Source organism: Triticum aestivum, chromosome 7A, assembly GCF_018294505.1.
Source record: "Triticum aestivum cultivar Chinese Spring chromosome 7A, IWGSC CS RefSeq v2.1, whole genome shotgun sequence".
NCBI classification, from domain to species: Eukaryota; Viridiplantae; Streptophyta; class Magnoliopsida; order Poales; family Poaceae; genus Triticum; species Triticum aestivum.
In genome coordinates, this window is record NC_057812.1 from 676,015,047 (window position 1) to 676,035,480 (window position 20,434).

General features: G+C 42.8%; 1 protein-coding gene, 1 long non-coding RNA gene and 1 pseudogene across 3 annotated transcripts; all 3 read right to left on the reverse strand.

Annotated features, from left to right (window-relative positions):
- Positions 1-689: 689 nt before the first annotated feature.
- Positions 690-5,664, reverse strand: LOC123153709 (putative disease resistance protein RGA4; annotated as a pseudogene).
- A 3,851-nt stretch (positions 5,665-9,515) lies between these two features.
- Positions 9,516-12,014, reverse strand: LOC123154605 (uncharacterized). Its single transcript, XR_006476940.1, has 3 exons — positions 11,827-12,014; positions 10,779-11,671; positions 9,516-9,789 (listed from the first exon to the last, which is right to left on the reverse strand). It is a non-coding gene; the product is annotated as an uncharacterized lncRNA (long non-coding RNA).
- A 4,103-nt stretch (positions 12,015-16,117) lies between these two features.
- On the reverse strand, positions 16,118-19,715 carry LOC123154604 (uncharacterized). 2 transcript variants are annotated; one of them, XM_044573289.1, is made up of 4 exons: positions 19,311-19,715; positions 17,965-18,358; positions 17,667-17,798; positions 16,118-16,762 (listed from the first exon to the last, which is right to left on the reverse strand). In XM_044573289.1, the coding sequence occupies exons 2-4, from the start codon at positions 18,243-18,245 to the stop codon at positions 16,663-16,665; spliced, it is 513 nt and encodes a 170-aa protein (XP_044429224.1). In that variant the 5' UTR covers positions 18,246-18,358; positions 19,311-19,715; the 3' UTR covers positions 16,118-16,662. The 2 variants fall into 2 exon arrangements, with proteins under 2 accessions (XP_044429224.1, XP_044429223.1); XM_044573288.1 differs by having other exon boundaries at positions 17,965-19,715.
- Positions 19,716-20,434: the final 719 nt, after the last annotated feature.

The window sequence follows — 20,434 nt, forward strand, 5'->3', positions numbered from 1 at the left end:
TAAGCATAGGAGTATAGGAGGATGCAGTATTCAGATAGATATGGAATATAGGTAACGATGCTGTGGTAACTGGTAAGTGATGCCTCTTAATTAGTCGTATTTTTCATTGCTCTCCAGTCCAGTTAGTCAGTGTATTATTCTGTTTTGAAGCAACTAATACTGCTTCTACCGTATTCCCGATGCATGTGAAAAATTCTTCTCCCATTTCTGTCTATTAAAATTGTTGTCCCATACGTGATCATGCGGGCACTGTTATTATCCTCTCATGATTATGTCTCATGTAGTTGTGTTCGTTCGTCCAAAGAATACCGGATGGATCAGTCAAACGTTCACATAATTTCTGGGAATCTTCAAAGAGGCATGTGGAAACTTCGCTGGAAGTCATGCTTTGAAAGAATCTCCTTTTGATTGTCAAGATTTAATCCTTTTCAGGGCAACATGGCAAGTAGTATAACATGCATACAAAGTTACAATGGAGCAGACTCTGGCTCCATTGCCAGCCAGGTATTGCCTGCACAGAAAGGGAAATGTGCAAGAGCCAGCTTCAATAGGCAATGTTCTGCTTGTATCGATCTGCTAATATGGCAACTAAGAACGGAACTGCGGCTTGAAGCACAGTTACTAATAGCAGACAAAAAAGAATACCAGATTAATTCACTGGAGAGGGCGGTCTGGTCTGATCTCCTTGGCTAGCTATCATGCACTTTCCCCTTTCCTATATCTGCTGTTTGCGGTCGGTGTGCTTCTTGTTCCTTGTTTTCATCTCCTGGACCAGATGCAACTGCTGCTGCTGCTTGTCGTTCGTCCTCTGCAGCCATTGTAGCACCTAAACAAACAAAGGTAAAATATATCCGGTCATCATGCAACATATATGGACAAAAGGCAGGAGATTAAATCAAACGACCTTATAAACTGGCAGAATCAGAGTGTTCAAACAAATTAAGACAAAGCTTTTATGCTTGACTTTCTGTACCTTGAAGTATGGTAGAGTAGCTAATATTGGATTCCAGCTTGCCGTTGTCTCTTGTGTATAGAACGTACCATTTTCTTGGGTTGTTTTCATCACATGCATATGCCTTGACATGCTCCACATGGCTGAACTTATCCCACTCAGGACCAGATTGTCCCGTGGCTAACGAAGATAGCAGCCATATCCTGCAAAATAGCTGCAAATGCCTTGGATTTTATATCCCGCATGTATTTGGGGAGTTCTTCCATGACATAATCCTGCAGGATCAGCCTCTCAAGTGCGGGGATACTTTCTAGCACCTTCAGCTTTGGGCAATCGGTGATCGTGAGCTTCTGCAGATTGGGGAGATTAGTGATCCTCTCCATGTCGGGGATTCGAAGCATTGTAAGCTCAACAACAGAAGAAAAGCTCTCAAGGTAGTTGAGGTGTTGAATGTCTTGTAGGAATAATTCCTTCAAAGCCCTTGCATTGGTGGCAACGCCTGTAGGAATATGCCTCAGTTTGCATTTCCTGAGCATAAGCTTCTCCAACCTAGGCATGGCTTGTACTTGCTCCTCCCACTCCCACTCTTCCCATTGCACCATTCCTAGTAAGTACATCTCATTTAACCTTGGAAATGGAGTTGCCGCCGCCTGCAAGAATTCAGCCTCAACACGCCTGATGCATGGAGCACGGTCTACCTTAAAGAACTGCAGGTTCGGGAGCTGACACAACCCATCGGGAAGTTGTGTGCAGCAAGCCAAGTCAACAAACATAATGTATGTCAAGTTATTGAGGGGCACCATGGACGCAGACATCATCCAAGTTGGGAGTTGCTTGCCAAAATAACCACCAATTATAATATTATCTATACTGTGTGGAGGGGAGAGCTCATTGAACACCTTCTTGATTCGCCGCTGCTCTTCCTCAGGGACACCTTCTTTCTCTTTTATCAACCCATCATTTTCCAGTCTGCTGGTGCAGAATAAAGACAATCTGATAAGATGCTTTTTATCACCAAGCCTAGCATTAGCAGCACATGGGGCAGCAGATACGTTCTCCAATTCATATAAAGTAAGGAACCTGAGTTGGGAAAGAGACTCTAACTCATCCAAACCGCACCATTCACCATCCATGTGGGCTCGAAACCAATTTAGTTTCCTCATATTTGTTACGGTACGGAACCCTCTAGGTATCACACTTAAACTGGGAAGCTCAAGTAACCTCAGCTGGCCAAGTTTCACAATGCTACCAGGAAGATTCACCAAATTTTCACATCCATGAAGGTCAAGGAATTGCAATAGTTTCATCTTGCCAATGTCCCCTAGAAGTACAGATATATTGGTATTTACTAGCTTCAAATACCTCAGGTGCTTGAGTTGATGCAACGATTCAACCAGTGAAACCACATTAGCAAATTCTATATGTAGAGTCCGCAGACTAGAAAACATAATAAATGAATCACCAGGTTTCATCTTGATCTGGATAGTTGAGATTAATTTTCTCAACGATTGTTGCTCATGTAGAGATTTCCAGTCAACTTCATCTGATTGCAATTGATTGGTTTCTATGGTCAACCGAAGAAACTTTTGTGAACTAAGTTTAGTAAGAATATCATTTTCTCCATCTTGAGCTATAAGTGCTTCATACTTAGTCATGTAATGAGCAAATGAGCGAACAATATCATGCATGCTGGAAATCCATGGAGCAACATACAATTTATCTGGCTCTATAAGGTTCCTGGATAGCAACTCCTTGTAGTAATTTCTTCCCAATTCTTCTAAATCACTGGAGTTTCCATGAAGAAAACCTTCGCTCATCCACATTGCTACTACTTGATCCATATTATAAGGTTTACTTTTAGGAAGAAGAGAGTAGTATAGAAAGCACTGCTTCAAATATGAAGGCATATATTCATAGCTTAAGTATACTGTATAGTTGATCTCTAGGGGCATTTTAGTTACTGACCATTTAGAATCATCCAAAACATGCTCCCAATCACGACGTAGCCCTCCTCTTTCACGCAATAGTCCTCCCATTACTTTAGCTGCAAGTGGTAAATAACCACATTTTTCTATAATTTTCAGTCCGATATCCTTTAGCGTATTTGTGTGGTCTTCGTCTATCTACTTGAGAGTACCTGCGAACATGGTACAAGGGACAAATATAGTTAATTAACTATGTACCAAGCTCCTCTGAATAAGGCACTCAAATTTACTTCTTATAAGAGGCGGGAGGACTACTTGATGTATCTATCCATTTATCAAGATAGGTTAGACTATGTAAATATTCAAATTACAGAAAGTAAATGTCATAAAGAATTTAAAAAAAGTGTATTTACTTATCTTGCTCATATATACCAAGATTTATGCAATCGATTCCACAAAGTTAACTTTATAAACATTCAAATTACAGAAATAAATGTCATAAATAATTCTTTTTAAATGTATTGACTTATCTTGCTCCTACACACGCACAAAGACGTACGTAGGTACATACATGCGTACATACACTTTATACTGCTCTCTCATCGCTGCTATAAAAACTTGTACTCAGAATTTAGTAGAAATCAATCACTTATTGGTTTTCTTATATTTTACGGTCACGTGAAATTATTTTCTCCCACTCACCTAAAATGTTCAATAGGTAGTAGCCCCAACATTGCTGGCTTGAATTTACGTGCAATGTCTCTAGCAAAACTAATACCAACTTCTATTCTAGTTAATTTTTGTGTTATATTTTTTTGTACCGTTAGGGGTTAACTGAATTGTTAATTTTTCCATCTTAAAACAACTTTTCATTTATATTATGTCCTATGACATTGTTGAGTAGATGAACACTTAGATCTTCACCCGAAAGTTGGAAAACGAGATTGAATATAAGAAAAGCTTATCAATTACATGAATATAACCGATAAATCTTAAGTAGTAAAAACGACACATGTGTCTTGAACGTGTGTAATGTGGGTATAGATAAAATGTGGAAAACCCAATTGGTGTTGTGATGTATTTCCTTGTTTAGCGCTATGCTTTGTTGACACTATCAAAATAACATTGGTCCTGTAAGATTATGATAACTCTTACCTTCCAAGAGGTAATATTAAGCCAATGAATTACATGTAACTAATTTGGAAGCATCCTATAATTTCCCTTAATTAACATAGGAATGTTAATAAATAGATGTAGATAGACTATTCACTTGATTTAGAGATCAGTGTTTAATTAAGTACGGACCTGCCTCTTGAGCAATGACCAAGCATCTTCAGGCAATAATGTGTTAACATGGTGGTAGGGCCATATGGCCACCATTTTTCGAGCTACACCTTCATCTCTAGTGGTGATAAGAACTCTGCTTCCCGAAGCAGCAGCATTGACAAAGGGTATTTTGAGCACATTCTCTCATGCTTCATGGTCCCAGACATCATCCATTATGAGTAAAGTCTTCTGGCCAATCAAGGTGTCCTTGAGGGTTTGGTGAAGCATGGCCTTTACATTCCCAGCTGATGAGTGGTCTCCTCTGGCTTCGATGATGGCTCTTCTCAGCAGCTCAACATCACTGAAGTTTTGGTTGATGCTTAACCATAACTTTTTACTGAACTCACCTTGGATGGTCTCATCATTGAAAACCTTCTGCGCGAGGGTGGTCTTGCCAATCCCGCCGGCACCTACGATGGCAACCACCATGATGTCATCATTGACCTCCTTTCCGGTTTGCATGATCTGGGCCACTAGTGCTCTTGTGTCTTCTTCAATCTTGTCCCCAACTACAGCCGACTGGTCAAAGTCCCCTATCGTCTCCCGGCTAAGGTTATCATGACGGCTATGATCCTCATAGGACCTGAGATTAATAAAGTTGAAAGCAGCACTGCGCTTCTTGATGGAGTCAAGCCTCTGGTTGAGAGCCTTGATATGGGTGCCGATCTCATGAGCATGGAAGGGATTGCGCATGCAGAAAAGCAAGGGATTAAAACACCCTACATCTACGGTGGATGGTCCACGCTCCATGGCCTTGAGCTGGCAAAGGTCGAGGATGTCAGCAGCTTCATACATGGCCCGCTTGAGCTGCCCCACCCACTCTTGGACAGTCTCGTCGGTGATGTTCCTCCTATCAGCGTCAGCGAGGAAGTTCTTGAGGTCCTGGAACTTGTCGCCCAACTTGTCGATCTCGCCAGAGACTCCCAACATTGTTCCCAGCTCTTCCTCTACCACCTGCTTGAGCAAGTCCCTCAGGTAGGATGCAAATGCATCCAGCACCATCGTCATTGTACTTGCTAGATTTTGCTGCAATAGTAAAACTGAGGTCAAATTTAAGCAGGAGTACACTTGAACTGCCTCACCAACATACCTTTTGGACGGATGGATGGATGTCCTCCTGCTCGTTCAGCTCTGGAGACTGGACAGTATGCACCTCAATAATGTTGAAGAGGAAGGGGCTCCCATTCTATATGAATGAAAGAAAGCTACCTAACTATTTGTTTCACTCTATCATAGCATTGGGGTTCTTGTCATAGTATTGTCTTTAAATAAATAAACCAGTGGGCTGTTGTCAGGTTGCTAGTTAGACCACATCACATCTTGTCCTTATCTACACTTGAACGCAATAACAGTGGCAGACAACTAGTTAGACAGAGCTAACTAACTAATTACATAAGTGGGCTGTTGTCAGGTTGCTAACCTTGTTTAATCTTTTCAGTCATAAGTTTAATTTACATCCATATCGTTAGTTCAAACAAAAAGATAGCTGGCATGATGGATGGTGAAGTATTTGTTAGATTCATCCGCCGAAAGGTACTTGCTAAAACCTCAAAGCCTCAAAGGTATAATAAAGAACGTAGTATCTTTATCACCCAAAGTTCCTTTGAGGTTTGGAGGCTTAGTGGAACTTTACAGGTGTAAGAAGATTACATGTATTTTACTAAGCCCCCACCCTACAACAAAGGTCGAATACAGGGGGTATTCATTTCAGGTTGGAAAACAATTTTTAAAACAAGTTATCACGTACAACTTTATACTCTATGGTTTCGTATTTGGAACTGAAATTTTGAGCAAATCTGTATGTGCACCGGGCTAGCATAGGTGCACAAACATTACATAAGCCGACAAATAAACATAACTAGACTCATGTTTTACACGGTCGTCCATGAGAACCAAAATTCACATCAACAAGAGTCAAAAATCATGAACTATAATTACAAAATCATGAGGCGCATAATGCATGCTCGCCTCGTCAACACGCTACATAAACAGAGTTTGGAGTCAGCAACTACTGAATTGTGGCAGGTTTCGACAAAATATTCCCCATATATTCTTGCTAGCATCCTGAACTATTTGGATCTCAAATTTAGGTAAGAAAAGAAAAACACATAGGAGAACTTCCTCCTCTAACCCAGCTAGCTGTCGACATGGTAAGGTCCACATTAAGGTCTGTAGCATGCAAACAAAACAAATAGAGTTTTGTCTCTAAGCCAGAGCAAATTTAAGGAGGCCCTAGCCTTTCCTTTTTTTCCTTTCATAGAGAGAAAATACTCCACAGATAGTGAAGCCGAACAATAAACAGAACAAAATACTTCAATTTGTGAACAGTTTATGCATTTAAAAATGCAGTTTGCGGTTCTTCATTGGCAGTTGGGCTTATCTCTCCACAAAAATTTCTCTTGGCAGTTTCCGGTTCTTTATGGTTATACATATCTACAATTTAGCCATCTAATGAACCTCTAGTCATGGTTACGAACATGTTATGGCACGTCGTAAAAACATGCTCATATTCACATTGGCTACAACCTATGGTCTATGGAAATCTTGACAATTATTAGCTGTATCATGACCCCTATATATGTCATGTTTATGGACATTTTGTTAGCAAGCACATGCAAACTTTCTCTAGATCTGCGCGAAATTGTACGCTAGCTAGCCAAATAGTTTACTCTCTTCTCGTATTCCAACTATCTTTCAACAATAAAACTCAAGAAGCATCTTTCTTATAAGCCTTGTAGCTTCAAGGGACCAGATTGAGGCAGTGTGCCAAAGAAAAGTAGATCGATCTGGCGGTTTGAAGAAGCTAATCTAGGTGGAAGATATCAGTAGCAGTTGGGTGGATCTAGGTGCACTTGCACACCCAAAAAATCTGAGGCCAGTGGGGTTTAAGGCTAACTAATCGTGAATGACGAAATGGTCATACCTCTTTAACTTTGCGAACGAAGGGATGCGATGAGAAACAAAAGGAACAGCGATGGCACCCTCTATGTGCTGCTCCCTAGGGCATCAAACATTCTCCAAACTGTGATGATGGATCTCAAATAATGTTGGACGTATCTGAAGCCCCTTCGAGCCAGGAGATAGTTCATTATTCCCTGGACAATCCACGCGCATCTCAGGTGTAAACTGTGCAAGAAAGATCATAATGCTCATTGGTCAGTTCAGCAATAACCTTCTGTAGTTATCTCTACTCTTATAAAAAAAGAGTTGATGATGATGGTGTTCCTACCATTTTGCAATATAGTCCATTCGATTTATATCTGACGGATAGAAAAGAAACTATGGCAATTTTATAAAAAGATACCCACACCTCTCTCCACATTTGCAAATAAGGCATTCCCCCGTTCATCTTTTTCTCCCATAAGATAAACTACTCATACAATGCATATTGATGTTCCGTGCAACGCATGGGCATCTTGCTAGTTAGTAAAAATATACAGTATGATTTATAGTTGAAACTCTGTAATCCCTGTTCTCAGCTTGCAATACATATGTTTACTCCTCTGATTAGTACAAAAGGTGACTCATCTAATACGCTTGCAACCCTATAGAACTATGATATAGCTCGACCGCATTACCATACATGTCCCTAGTTATTCCACTTAGTGATAGCCGAGGCCGAGCTTAATAAAGCGGTGGAATAGCATGTAAACTACTGACGTGGGACTAACGCAGTGGTAACTATGGATCTGGTTCATCGTCCGTGAAGATAAAACATAATCCGGCACAGCACGCCGTGGAAATCCAGATTGCTTAAATAATTATCTATTATTACTAGTAGAATGTCCGTGCGTTGCAACGGGCTGCATGGACAACTACTTTTTTACCCTTAAAGCTCTCTTCTTTTCTTTCTTTCTTGATTCTCCCAACTAAAAATTATTTATCAGTGATATATGAATTGATAAATTTACGACCATACCAAAATATTAAGAGCTAAAAACATATTTATCGAAGAACATTTCTAGACCATATTTGACATGAAAGTTGTCGTGTCTGAGAGATTATGAACAAACACAATGATGACTTATCACCAAATCCCATTTATATTTTAGAACGTGATTGAAATTATAGCCTTATAGAAAAAAAACTTATCAGAAATGTACTACAAAAATAACATCTTATGCTTAAAGCCATAGAAGCGAAGATCTTTAATAAGGCCATAAGACATGTAGAAAGCAACATAGTACTCCTATCAGTCCTTTGTACTCGCATATAAAATTTGTCTAAAATCAAACTTTGTAAAGTTTACCTACTTTATAGAAAATACAAATAATCACAATATGGAATCAATATCATTAGATGCATCATGAGTTCAACTTTTATAATGTATAACTTTCGTATTGCATAAGTTGATATTTTTTTCATATAGATATGGTCAAAAATATTCTAAATGTCTCAATATTAAGGGTGACGCTATATGTTAACTAAGAAATTTGATGCAAAGTTGATTTTTTGGGGCTGTTGGATCTTCATCGGATGGTTGTTGTTTATCCTCTACCTCCGGCCTCTTCCTCTTACTGAACCGCCAACTACCACCGGCCGATCCACCCGTCGCCGCCACCCCCGACCGCCTTGCTTCCTTGCCCACCCCTCTCGCCACCCTCGACCATCCCTCTGGACCACTCCGGCGACCAGATTTTTTCAGCGAGCCATCGCACCCCCACCCCCACCTGTCAACCCTCTTCCCGCCTTCGACTATGACGACACTCCTCGAGCAACGTTGGATCTTCATCGAATGGTTGTTGTTTGTCTTCTACCTCCAACTTCTTCCTCCTTAACAGCCAACCACCACCCGCCGATCCGCTAGCCGCGGCTGCCACCCCCGACCATCCCTCTGAACCAGCCTAGCGACCAGACTTTTCTGATGAACCACCACACCCTTACAAACCTTCTTCCTTGCCTCCGACTGTGACACCACTCCTCACTACCGCTTGAAGTGTCGTCCTTGTCTCCGACGAGGTACTAGCTGGGCCTCGCAGTGCCATCAACGACTTTGGCCTTATGTTGCACTTGTGTTCTCCCAGAAATCAACTTGCACAGATTCAAAATTGAATTGAATTACGAATAGCTCATGCACAATATTAATCATGTCTAACTTGTTACCTTTAAACACTTACATGGACATCACATTTCTCCCATTGCCCGTGCATTGCAACGGGGGCAGACTTATTCTGGTGATTTAACAATGACCTTACTTAAATCTATCTGCCACCAATACAATGTTGGCATCACCATACCCGACTCACAATCTCTTCTATCCATGCCCCATTCAACCAGAATGGTAATAGTCATTTTCAAACATAAACATCAATATAAATTAACTAAACTGTACTTGATATTGACCTAAAATAAGAAGCCGAAAGATCAAACTTCCTTTTGAACAAGAGCTGTTGTACAAAAGGTTTACCTAGCTAACCATGATTTATAAGAGAGTATGAAATCAGTCAGACAAAAATCCTCAAGAAGCGCCTCCACCCTGTCCTTCTCCCTCTTTCTAGCCATATCCTCTTTCACCCCTCTTCTCTCTTCTCGCATCCATCCTCTTCCTTTTCACATCCATCCGCACTCTACAACCTTCTTCCTTGCCTAAAGAAAAATAGATAATAAGATGTTAAGGTAAAAACGCATCAACATGGAGTCCCAAAGCTGAAAAATGTTATGTAATAAAAATAGATGCATGTAACATTAAAAATGCAGACACCAATATAGAAAGCCTCTGAGTAACTAATAGGTTGTTGTATCAACTACTTGCATGTATACATGAATTCAACTTATATTTCTAAGAAAGGAATGTAGGTTGTGGGGTTTACCGTTATTGCCCTAGCAGCGGAACCAAGACAAAACCATCTATTCCCTGGATCAAATGCTACAGATCACACCCATCCCAAGTGACCACTAATGACCTGTATTACGGAAATAGAAACTGTATTTTATCGCTTAGTGAAAACTAAGGTGCTCTCATAGACCAATATAATTCCAAGAAAATATGCAAAAGAATCTAGAAGATTTAACTATTTTAACCAGTATATAAAAGCTCAGAGTAGGGTTATTGCAATTGCATGCATGATCGAACTAAATCTTATTTTTCTAATCCAAATATGACATTGGTATTTCAAGAACTTATCCGAGGTGCCAAACCTATCAGTTACAACATAAATTGGAAGGTCGCACTTGAAAATCGTACAACAAACAAAATACTCCGATGGATCATGCCATGGAGGTTTAGGCTATTAGTGCAGATGTCAAGAATTTGAAAGACATGAAGACATGGGAAATTTAAAATAACAACCAAAAGTGCACATTACGTCCTAAAAGTACAATGTCCCAAAGTACAATGATCAGACAACCATAAATAGCCCCACGCCTGCTTGTCCTCTCACATGCCACCGCATCCCTACAAAGAGCAGTGATATACATAAGACATTATGTCGTCTGATACCAGCGACGCAAGCATCCATGCCCATGGGCCATGGTTATCCCAGGAGAAGAAAGATCAAGTAAAGAATCAAGTGAATCTGCTAGCCACGTTGAGTCGTACAACCATCAGGGTAAAAGTATAGTACACAAGGCATTACCGAGCATCGAGTTGCAAAGGCTATCCAGGAGCTCGCCTAGTCTGAAATCAACTGAGGTGACCTTGTGGTAGCCTGGTAGGCCTAGTCTGAAAGGAAAAGCAAGGGTTGGTAGTATATATACTCATCTAAAGCTCGAAAATACATGAACAGATTCATAAACATCATTATATGTGACAAAAAATTGTCCAGTGACAAAAGAATGCCAATGTAAATACTAAAAAGAATGTGTTAATCATAGTTGTATGTGTTACATTTTCCTATAAAGAAAAATAAATATGCAGCACTTGGTCGTCAGTGGCAGCATTAAGGACCAACAGAATATGCAAGAACATAAATGATAATGCAGCATCTCGCAAAAAAATATATGCTAATGCGGCAATAAAGTCCATAGTAGAATAAAACAGATACCTTGGACGTTCAGAATCAGTTAAATAAAAAATTCAACCGTCCACCTTTGAAATAAAAATGAATTTTGACCTTTTTTCTAATTCTTCAGATTCCATGAGTTGTATCTTCAATCTCTTGCATTAATCAACGGTTCAAATTGTCATGTTTTAGCTGTGAGTGTAGATCGAGAATTTAAGTCTAGTGAGACCCAGACACAAAAGATGGTCTAGATCTCGAAGAAGAGAATACCCGTGGTTGGCTTGACTGCCAACACCTACGGCCGAGATAAAGAGGCCCCAAAAGATGGGAACAACCACACGGAAGAAACATGTCTAGACTCTATACCCGGGAAAGACACCCCATCAGCGGGAACAAGTTAAGAAGCGGGGGAGGAATAAATCAAAATGCAAAAAGTCAAGGTAAACCTGAAGAACCCAACACATGACGTTTTCCTTCATCAATCTCTCGACGGCGCCGCTACAATTCAGCAGAATTCTTTTGTCCTCCTAAACAAATTCACAAACAATTATTCCAAAGAGGAAACAACAATTAAAAATGGCTTGCGAGAACGGCAAAGTCAAGGAAAATTACTCACAAACAACAGTAAAATCCAGCACCAAATTATCCACAATGGGGACATGTACGTGAGAAGGATGCATACCGTCGTACGTGTTGCAGATCATCAGACCAATCCGAAGCACGGAGATTCAGACTGCTAGCTGACAACGAACCCTGACGCCCCCCTCTCGTGCGCACATTAGAACTGGAAGAAATTGTCCTTTGCAAAATAGATGGGCAGCCAGCATCTCCGTACATATGAATATCCACCAAGCAAGAAGAGCCCAAAGACGAAATGTCACATCCCTGGTCATGTTATGCACTAGGCTAGACCCTCATGCGAGCATCATGTTTTAATTCAAATGAAATTTGAATTGAGGAATTTTCAAAAGCCTCAGAAGACCTCTAAAAATAACCAACATTTAAATCTCATCAAATGAGTCCAAAGAAATATTCCTGTTACTCTGTGAAAATATTGGCATGAGGTACAACTCAAACCAATATTTTTGGAGGCACAGAAATAATTTATTTTGGGCCTTTGATTTAAATCAATAACATATTTGGGTTGGAATTATTTCTGCTATATAAGAAATAATATTCAAATATTTTTGTAAATTTGCTTGTGGCCTTGGACTATCTCTCTGAGCTCACACAAAAATTTACAGAAAGTTTTAAAATGATTTAGTTCTCAAACTAAATCAAAACAAATAACAGAAAATAAAAATAGGAAAAGAACAGAGACTCACCTGGACTTACCTGGCGCCCACCAACCGGCCCAACTCCAACAGCCCAGCCCACAGACCTCCTCCTGTCGTCTTCCTCTCCTCGCCCCAAAGCAGCTCGGTGGCGAGCGCCGACGCTGCCCCGGCCACCTCCTGCTTTCCCGGCCACCTCCTGCTTCCCCGGCCCCTCCTAGACGACGCCACGGAGCGCCACGCAGCCCCTGGCTCTCTCTCACTCTCCCCCGACCCTTTCCCCCTTCTCTGCTCTTTTCCCCTCTCACGCCCGAACGCCTCCGTCGCCGCCGCACACCGCCACCGCGCTCACCGGCCGTCCCTCAAGCAACAGTCGTGCTCGGCGGCTCCGCCTCGTCGTCCGCGTCATCCCAGATGAGCCACGCATCCTCAGGCGCCCTGCAACGTCGCCGCCATCGTCGTCTTCTACCTTCGGCCGCCTGGATCTCCGGCGACCCTGTGCTGCCTCCGACGCTCCCCCGGCCTCGTCTCCGCCTCGAATGGATCCGCTGTGAGCCCCTGCTTCTTCTCCTGTGCTCGCCCCCTCCGTTCTCGCCCCCTAGCCCCATCTCCCACCGCGGCTGAGAGCTTCTCGCCGCCGGCCATGGCGTGGCCGTGGCCACAGCCACCGCAGCTCGTTCCCGAGCCCACCGTCGTGCTCACCATAGTCCCAGGAGCACATAGCACTCACCAACGCCTCCCCTGGCGCCCTGCATCGCCTAACCCGCCGTTGGCCGAACTCCGGCCGCCGCCGCGAGCTCGTTTCCGGCGAGCTCGGTCCACCTCGGCTGCTGCCACTAGTCGTGTTAGATGCGCGCGAGCCTGGGCATCTCGTAGAGCCCCTCCGCCGCTCTTTTGGTCATCGGAGGGCGAATCCCGACGCTCTCCGCCGTCCCTGGCCTTGCCGGCGACGAGCCTCGGGTCAACTCCGGCGAGTTTGACCCGGGTTTGACCCCAGTTTGACTCCCCCTGACTCAATGACAGGTGGGGCCCAGCCCTGCTAGTTAATTAGGATTAGTGCTAATTGAATTTAGTTAAACTAATTACACTGACACACGGGACCCACTGTCAGGTTTGACCGGACAGTGACCTGTTGACCTGCTGACGTCACTATGAGGTCATGCTGACACAATAATTCCTTTCTGGAATTTAAATAAATCTTAAATGATTTATTATTTCCAGAAAATGTTTAAAACTTGTAAAATTCATAGAAATTCAACGTAACTCCAAATCAAACAAATTATATATGAAAAATGATCAGAAAAATCCAATCTATCCATCTGTACCATTTTCATGCATGTTAGAACAACTTATAGCTGCTGTTTAGCACAAATCAATTAAATGGCATTTAAACTCTCACATATGGAGTTTGAATTTGAACCTAGTGTTCAAACCAACCCCATTTAACCTGTCGCTAGATGCATTAGCCCAAAACACATTCATATTGCCATGTCATAGCATGCATCATACTGTGCATTGCATTGATCGTGTTTCTTCTGTGTTTGCCGGTGTTGTTCCCCCTCGGTAGACGATGTACCGATGATGTGATCGTTGACACCGATGAAGATCTATAATATCTTCAGAAGTGCCAGGCAAGCAAAACCCCCTTGTTCATTCCGATACAATCCTACTCTCTCGCTCCTGCTCTCTTTTATTGCATTAGGACAACAACGATTCAACTGTTACTTGTTGCGGTAGTTGAACCCCTTTATCCTCTGCATGACCTGTCATTGCCACAGTAAATAGATGAAACCCACTAGCATGAGTAGGAGTTGTTTGAGCCCTGTTGTGCCTACTCATTCATGTTTGTTTGTCATGCCTGCTATTGCTTAGAGTTGAGTCAGGTCTGATTCATCGGGAATGAATCAGAGGTGTGTGAACATGTCCTACTGTGTGTGAGCTAAGTGTGTGAATACGATTTGGTAAAAGGTAACGGTGAGAGGCCATGTAGGAGTACATGGTGGGTTGTCTCATTGCAGCCGTCCTCAGGAACTGAGTTCTGTGTTTGTGATCCATGATTCAGCTACTACCACGCATTGGGCCCGAAACCAATGGACCCTCTCGGCTTCTTATTCACCCTAGTCCTCTGTCCAGGAGTTGCAAGTAGTTTCTGGTGTTTGTAGCCTACTGGAGGCCGTGGACAGCGCTGACCGTAGGGGTGGGCTGTGATGCGGTAGGTACGTGGCACGGTGTACCGAATGCCCGTTAGGCATCTCGGGAACCCTGTTCACATCGTTTGGGGCTGTGAGCGAAACCCCGGCCGGATCTCCTCACGGATGGAACCCGAATAGGCGATAAACCTGGACTAGAGACTTGAGTGTTTAGGTAGGCCGTGGCTGACACCCACGTTGGGCTTCCGCTTGAAGGTTGTCGAGTACATGTCGTGTAAATGGCGGTAAGTGGTGAGAGCGTGTGTGAAGAAGTACACCCCTGCAGGGTTAACATCATCTATTCGAATAGCCGTGTCCGCGGAAAAGGACTTCTGGGTTGCTTATATCAGTTCATAGACAAATGAAAGTGAATACTCTAAAATACGCAAGATAAGCGTGAGTGCTATGGATGGCGTTCTCGTAGGGAGACGGGAGCGGTTCCATAGTGGTGTATTGGTTGGTGAATATGTGGACTCGTGTGCGCCACCTCAAAAGAGTTACTTGCAGTCGTAGTTCAGGATAGCCACCGAGTCAAAGCTGGCTTGCTGCAGTTAAACCCCACCATCCCTTTTGTTGATAATGATGCATATGTAGTTAGTTCTGATGTAAGTCTTGCTGGGTACATTTGTACTCACGTTTGCCTATTTTATGTTTTTGCAGAGAGACTTCAGTCTCACTAGTAGTTCCACGTGGACTTCGATGTTTAGCTTGTTACCTCAGCTACGATCTTGTGCCCTCGGCAGGATCTGGTAGATAGTCAGGCTTCTCAGCCTTTTTCATTTATAGATGTCTGTACTCAGACATGATAGCTTCCGCTTGTGTTTTGACTTGTATGCTTTGAATGTTGGGTCATGAGACCCCTGTTTGTAATATCTCGCTCCCTGGAGCCTTTTGAATAAATACTTGAGTCGTAGAGTCATGTTGTGATGCCATGTTGTACTTGCACATATCGAGCATATTGTGTGTATGTTATTGAAATGCTTGGTATGTGTGGGATCTGATTATCTAGTTGTTTATCCTTAGTAGCCTCTCTTACCGGGAAATGTCTCCTAGTGTTTCCACCGAGCCAGGGTAGCTTGCTACTGCTCCGAAACACTTAGGCTGGCCGGCATGTGTCCTTCTTCGTTCCTGTGTCTGTCCCTTCGGGGAAATGTCACGCGATGAATACCAGAGTCCTGTTAGCCCGCTACAGCCCGGTTCACCGGAGTCCTGCTAGCCCAGTGCTACAGCCTGGATTCACTCGCTGATGACCGACACGTTCGATGCTGGGTCATGGATGCCTGTCCCTGTAAGTTTGTGCCACTTTGGGTTTACGACTAGCCATGTCAGCCCGGGCTCCTTATCATATGGATGCTAGCGACACTATCATATACGTGTGCCAAAAGGCGCAAACGGTCCCGGGCAAAGGTAAGGCGACACCCGTGGGAATACCGTGCGTGAGGCCGCAAAGTGATATGAGGTGTTACATGCTAGATCGATGTGGCATTGAGTCGGGGTCCTGACACGAAATATCTAGCACAGCAGCCAATGCACCAGCAAAGAGAGGGGCCGCAGGAACTGTCGGCGAGACAGCAGAATTAGGAAGACCGGCAATGGCCATGTGAAACAGAAGCACCACGCGAGGAAGATACAAGACAAAGGCCCGCGGCATAGCACCAGCTGAAACACCACTCAGACCAGGAGGAGGCGTGCCCAAAAATAGACCATCGCAGAAGCCGAGGGAACATACTTTTTCTCTGGAATCTCTCGAAAAGGGTGCTTCCCCTCACAAATATCCCGACGACAGCGGTGCGCCTCAGCAGGATTAACAACTTCATCTGCAAAAATACAATCTTAAACACAAGAAGAACACAACATGGCAAGATGATCCATACTCTATGCCAATCATGCATCCTGATTACAGAACATTATTTTGAGATGTGAATAATAAAACATAGATGTACAAAATATTCGAGCAACTATTCAAGAAAATATTTGTATAAATTTGAATGCCTTAAGTCAAGAGCTTTGACAACTATTATTTGATCCAGGGTGACAAGAAAAGCACATCAATAGTTAGGTTCCGAAAAAGAATAGAAGGCAACATGCCTTGTTGTTGCTGTCGCCGGAGAGTTGTAGCTGCTTGGTACTGCCTCTTGTGTATCCGGGCCTCGATCTGGTAGGTCACATGATTACAGTACCAAGAATCAGCATACTGATTTATGAAGCATAAAGCTGAAAATAAATAATTCAAACAAATCAAAGCCATGAATCAAGATCTCTCTTGTAACACTAAATCATATTTCATTTTCAGCCCGGCAAGTTTTTATAAACTGTACACCACATACTTTTCGACCAGATTTTCCCTTTACTACTGTCTATGACAAATGAAAAACAATACCACATGATGCATTGCTTAAAAAAAATATGAGCTCCGATAATCATATAATCACATAGAATTATCACTCATAAGAAAATTAAGTGCATCATGCTATTACAATAAAATAGGAGATGCACTTGTATAGTGCTAAGAACAAAACTTGGATTGTTCTAATATATTTTATCAGAAGAAATACCATCCTACCATTTACTAAAAAACTTGGGCTAATTAAAAGGGATCACATGTACTTATGTTTATGATAGAAAGAAGTCTAAAAATATTGCAATAAACTGAAACTAATGCAGAAAATAGAAAGTATGATGGTGTATTATGTCATTTGCGGAAACATCTCAATAGTGGCTTTCCCAAACAGTGCCCCCATTTCTTGAATTGATAATGCACAAATTCCACTTCCAGACAAATCAGTAAAACTCAAAATATGTGTTAAAATTGATGGTGTTGTTTTGTTCTCATGAACAACGCTGTTAGCATATAAAAATGTAGGCTCATCTCTAGAAAAAAAGGATCTATTAATGTATCTTCTGGAAGAACAGAGCAGGGAATTTGGAGGTTCAGAGTACTAACGTGTATGTTATCAACCGGGAGCTTCAACTACTGAATATCTGCACACATTTGCCTCAGATCATAGTTCCATCACTACTTCAAATTCAGTAAGCCACATGGAAGATCGAGGACTAACCTGCGGAGCCGATTCCTATAAGAAAGAAGGCGTGTAGATGGAGCAGCACACAACATCAGATCCTTGTATCGCCCAACAGAAGGAGGAGGCTGCGGATCCCGTCGTCGATGTAGGGAAGGAGCAACACTGGACCTGATGAAGCCCATATACAATTTACCAGACTTAAATTCTCGATCTACGTGCCCGGGTATGCTTCATCTAGAAAGATGGTCACCTCCATCATTTACTCATGAATATATGGGCAGCTCATCCTCTTAAAATGCATAGGAAATCTAGAGAACAAAGTAGGTATCTGTACCTGAAGGTGTGTATGAATCTTAGAAACTTATCAAGTTTGTGTCCTTGGAGATGGTTGTTGGTATGGTAGACTGTCAGGCCATCCAAGTTTATCAGCTTCAGAACTCCCATTTGAGTCACAACTGCAAGTATTGGATGCCATAATAAAAGCAGTGACATTCGATGGTACATGCCAGCGAAAAATCGTATCGGACGGTGCTCGTTGAAGATGGCAATGAAGCAGCCGAGCTGCCGACCGTCGATCATCTTCTTGCAGAGTCGCGAACAAACATGACTGCCCATGATGAATAATTGTTTTCTGATATGAGGTCAACCATGAAAAGTTGGGAGTGCAGGAACCATGCTGAATCTATTTTCAAGTGTCTTACTTCTATAATATACAGGCACCAATTTATCTGCAAAGTTTGTAAATAGACATTTACAACAAACATGGTAATATTATGATTAATATATCAAGCTGAAATCAAAACTTCACACGAAACAGACAGTTTCCATAAAATAGTGATGCACTGACTATTTCCTGAACGTGCATTAAATCATAATGTATATTCAAGTGACGATAACATCAGGACATAACTATGATTTACTGAAAGCTCAAGGAAAGTGGCACACCTTTAAAAATAAAAATAATAATACCATGCCATTTTAGATGCAGATAGTTTTATGCATCAGTACAAACACTCAAGAACAAAACTCCACACAATCTCTTTTAGAAACAAAACTCCAAAACACCCCATGTAGTAAAATAAGTTGGTTAAGTAAAAAAGAGAGCAAATATTCGACATGCCTGACATTGACAATACTACGAAATATCACGGCACTGTCAACACTGACAGTTCTCTTGCCGGAAACATTACCTTCACTCAGGGATAGCATTAGTTTAGTCTAGGACATGGTTACAGGCTTCTAGATTAGTGCACAGCAGGAGGAAAACAAACATAGACCTGAATGACACATCAGGAGGAAAACATAGTTATGAACAAGCAACTGGAGTCTGCAGATGTAAATGAACCTGATATTTGTCCCTTGCTCCAGCAGGAATATAGCTACAATTACTAAATTGACATGGGAATCAACACACTTGCAGGGGCATGTAGTCAGCACACATATATGTTTGGTTCATGCAAGTGAAACAAATGAAATTCCATTACAGGTGACATGGTATTTCCCTCTACTGAACTATGATTTAAAGACCTTATTAAAAAATGAACCTATTCTCTTTCAGATCTCTAGCTATTGGTTGATTCAGTCGATCCAAATCCAGATCAGCAAAGAGACGCACAACAAAGAGACGTCGGGGCATCAAACCTAAGAGAGATGAGAGGGGTTGAGGGAAACGAAACATACTTGACATTGGGGCCGAGATGCCGCACGACCGCCGGCCGCACCGGCCGCTATACATGCATGTGCCCACGAATCCATCAAAACTGGTCGTGTAGGAGGAGCTCACCCATGGCGGCGGCTGCAGCTGCAGGCGGCAACGAGGGAGACTTTGAGCCGCCCCCTCCTTCCTCGGTGAAACATGGCGGAGGAAGAGATTCTGGACAAGGTGGGGGATTGGTCTTCCGCGGCGACGGCGGCCACCTCGTGTCCCTTCCGCCACAGCCGTGCAAGCGCAGATCCAGGAGCAGCTTCCTTGACAAGCACGCACAGGTCACGGATGTGGAGCTCCGCTGCCTAACCTTGATGATCTGCAAGCGGATCCGGCAATGGGGAGTAGGGTGGGGGTGGTGGACGTGGCTGAGCGGGAGGTAAGGGAAGGCGGGGGGCGGTGGCGGCGGAGTGAGAGATGGGGGCGGCGCCGCATCGCGAGGAGAGGGAAAGAGAGCGGTCGCTCGTACGTGCGGGCGATAGGTTTAGGTATTTTTGTCGCTGGTTAAGCTTCGTAAGTCTTTTTTCGTTGGTTAATCTTTGTAGATTTTTTTTTGTATGTGGATGGGTGCGGGTTGGGGCCGCAGGAGGAGGTTTTTTCGGTTTCTGGTGAATAAGTCAGAGGTGGGAGGAGGTACCAAAATAAACGAGGGGAGGTGGGACAAAAATTGACCGGCAGAGACTACCAACTGCTCAATTAGGAGTAGAGATTCTGTGTGGGCTGCTTAAGCAGTTGCTGGGTGCATTAGGAGCTAGGTAACTAGTGCCAAATAAACCGCGGCATCTATCCGAGAGGACGTCATGGGTTAACTAATAAAGTTAGGCAGGTAGCTATAGTAGTGGTGAGAATGTAATGTGCTTTTCTTAATTGAGAGTTGCTAACTATAGGTCTAGTTTTTCTTCGAACCAAGATTTTTTTTTCAGATTATAAGTTCATGCTATGGTCTGTGTTGATCGATGCTATGAAAATCAACACAAAAGATTGAATGCTCCCAAGGAAATGTAATGAATCTAACAAACAGTGATGTAAGGGGAAAACGGCGACTGACCGTGCGTACTTGGCCGCCACCACCGCCATTCCACGCACCCTCCTTTGCTGT